At 40.3% G+C, this 2,611-nt stretch overlaps 1 protein-coding gene across 1 annotated transcript; it reads right to left on the bottom strand.

Annotated features, from left to right (window-relative positions):
* Positions 1 to 593: 593 nt before the first annotated feature.
* On the bottom strand, positions 594 to 2,225 carry LOC141912188 (ankyrin repeat and SOCS box protein 8-like). Its single transcript, XM_074803404.1, has 2 exons — positions 1,950 to 2,225; positions 594 to 1,821 (listed from the first exon to the last, which is right to left on the bottom strand). Exons 1-2 carry the CDS (start codon positions 2,175 to 2,177, stop codon positions 1,183 to 1,185), a joined length of 867 nt encoding a protein of 288 aa, XP_074659505.1. The 5' UTR covers positions 2,178 to 2,225; the 3' UTR covers positions 594 to 1,182.
* Positions 2,226 to 2,611: the final 386 nt, after the last annotated feature.

Raw genomic sequence — 2,611 nt, 5'->3', positions numbered from 1 at the left:
TGCGAATATTTTCGGAGCCAACCTATTTGAATATCCTCTGAATTTTGCGCGTACCTCTAAGGAAAGATGGCGGCGCCCATGGAAAACTCGGAATTATTACAAATCGTGGCAAAAATCGAATTATCCAACTCAAATACCGCCACAGAATTGTCTTATGACTGCAGTAAAGCTAATTACTGGCATGACGTAATTAAAAACACGAAAAAGATACAGATTGATATTAACCGTCATCTTTCAGTGGCAGTAGAAAACTCAAAAGCAGGTGCTGGCGATTGTTCAACAACAACAGGCGAGTTCCAATTTCACTGACGGGTATAAATACATCGGTTGTCTTTATACATGAGTGGCTTATAATGTGTCTACATATACAATTAGCTGTCATTCCCGAATCAGTGATTAAGGGGAATTTAAACTTAAGAGAGAAGGGAGACTAAGGGAGAACTGAAAAGTCCCATTAGATTATGGGAATTAGAATAAAATGCCATCTTCAAATGTAGTCTTTTTTTCAGATGCCAAAGAAAATGATATGGATGACGTGGATGAATTATCAGAGGGCAGCATCGATGAAGAAAATGAAAGCACAAACAAGAAACTGAAACTAATGTGAACTTTTTATTTTCTGGAGTAAACAATATGAACTCTTTTCGGGCCATACATAAGGAATATACCTTTCAAACCCCTGCCACGAATAAAAAATATTATGCTGAACCCAGTTTTAATTGGGAGTTAGTTATATCCACTTTTCATCAAATTTTCGTACATGTATTGTAATTTTTGAATTATTCCTAATCTTCGCATAAAATTTTATCCAGTCAAACTCGCTAATGTTTTGATCAAACAAGTCATCAGAATATGAAGATTTATCTATTTTTTATTACCAATATGTTTGACAAGTTGTTATTCGGATAAAATGTCAGCATAATGGTGTTCCCGACTATGATGACGAGTGAATTCGACTGAGTAAATGAATTTTACAAATAACATATCATTTTAGGCTAGCCAACAGCATGGGTGGAAATGGAGTAACATAGCTGATGTACAAAATCCTATTTCTCTGACCACTGAAAAATGTGTTCCCATGCCAAAAGCTGACAGCTGTAGGTGCCATGGCATAAGAGCAGTAGTTTGAAAGACATTTCCTCACCACCGTCAATTCAATAAAATATAATGCAGCGATCTACATTAGATTCTTAGAAGGAGAAAATCCTTTAACCGCGTCGGTATCGGTAACCGGTAGACCGTATGAGGTAAATAATTCGGTCCTAGAAGTTTCCGTACAGCACATCTACAAATATCCTGTAGTGCTCGCGGTTCCATACATTGCGGTAACAAAATTTCCCTAAGCCGGTTATCGGAATATATAATCGCCGGAAGTTGACCTTTCGCATCTCGTAGATTAAGATTTCCGCTGGCTCGAACTAACAGGTCGATGCACGCTTCGTCTCTATTGGGCGAATTCAAACCGGTCGCTTGCATCAGTGCGCAGCGAAGAAGCGCCGTTTGTCCGTTGAAATTCGTTAACGACACGTCGGCGTTGTAATCCAATAAAATTCGAATCGTTTCCAGGTTAGTTTTGTGCGCTGCCCAACTAAGTGGCGAGTCGCGATTGAAATCCTGAGAGTTGACATCGGCGCCGTAGGACAGAAGACGCTTAACGCATTCGACGTTGTTTTTAAATGACGCCCAGTGCAAGGCTCGAGCTTGGTTGCCATCGGGAATGTCCAGATTAGCTGCATTTTCGGCTAGTATATCGATGCATTGAGTGTCCTTTTCGGCTGCATAATGGATGGCAGCTCGTCCATATCCATCTACAGCATTAACCTATGTAAAATTATATGCAGTTATTAAATACATGGACCTAGGAAAAAGTAAAACCAAAAATAAATGCGTTTGTGGCCATTATTAGTTGATAAATTGTATATGCATTGAAATACAAATTATGATCTTACATTCGCTCCTCTGGCAATGAGCAATTTAGCAGTTTCAATTTCACAGACCATGCACGCACAATGCAGTGGCATCAGCATCCCGTGGGTACAGTTTACATCAGCACCAAGCTCCAATAGATACTCCACATCGTCATTGCCTCCAGTAAATGTCTCCCAATTACTGATAGATCTAATGAGCCGTTCGGATAAGTTATGATTTTCTTGTGTTCTGGACATAATATACCACATTTCCAGGTACAGTCCTTATTCGTGCTCAGGAGAGATTGTGTTGTTTTGCTTGGACTAGAGAACTGTCAAAATATATCATAGATGGCGCAGTCGGTTGATTGAATGCGAATTTGTCGATCGCTTTACGGACTTCGAAAAGGAAAGCTCCATCTGGGATCGATGTAACCCACATTGTGGTTGGTCTGCGATGCCTTAATTGCACTATTCACCCATTCCTGGACAATAATGCGGTAGCCTATAGTTGAGTATAGTCTAGCCGTTGTTCTCTCGGGACCAACAATGTCGGGTATTCGGACCTCTTGCCTATCCCCAAGTTCTCCTCAGTGAATGGCACAAGCGGAGCGAATATTTCGTGACCGGGTACGATTATTTTCCGATAGACTCAATAAAAGCTTTTAGAATTCATCGCACCGTCACATGCACATTGTTATGAC

Source organism: Tubulanus polymorphus, chromosome 1, assembly GCF_964204645.1.
Source record: "Tubulanus polymorphus chromosome 1, tnTubPoly1.2, whole genome shotgun sequence".
NCBI lineage: Eukaryota > Metazoa > Nemertea > Palaeonemertea > Tubulaniformes > Tubulanidae > Tubulanus > Tubulanus polymorphus.
The sequence above is the reverse complement of the archived record's forward strand: the minus strand, read 5'-3'. Positions and strand labels throughout refer to the sequence as shown.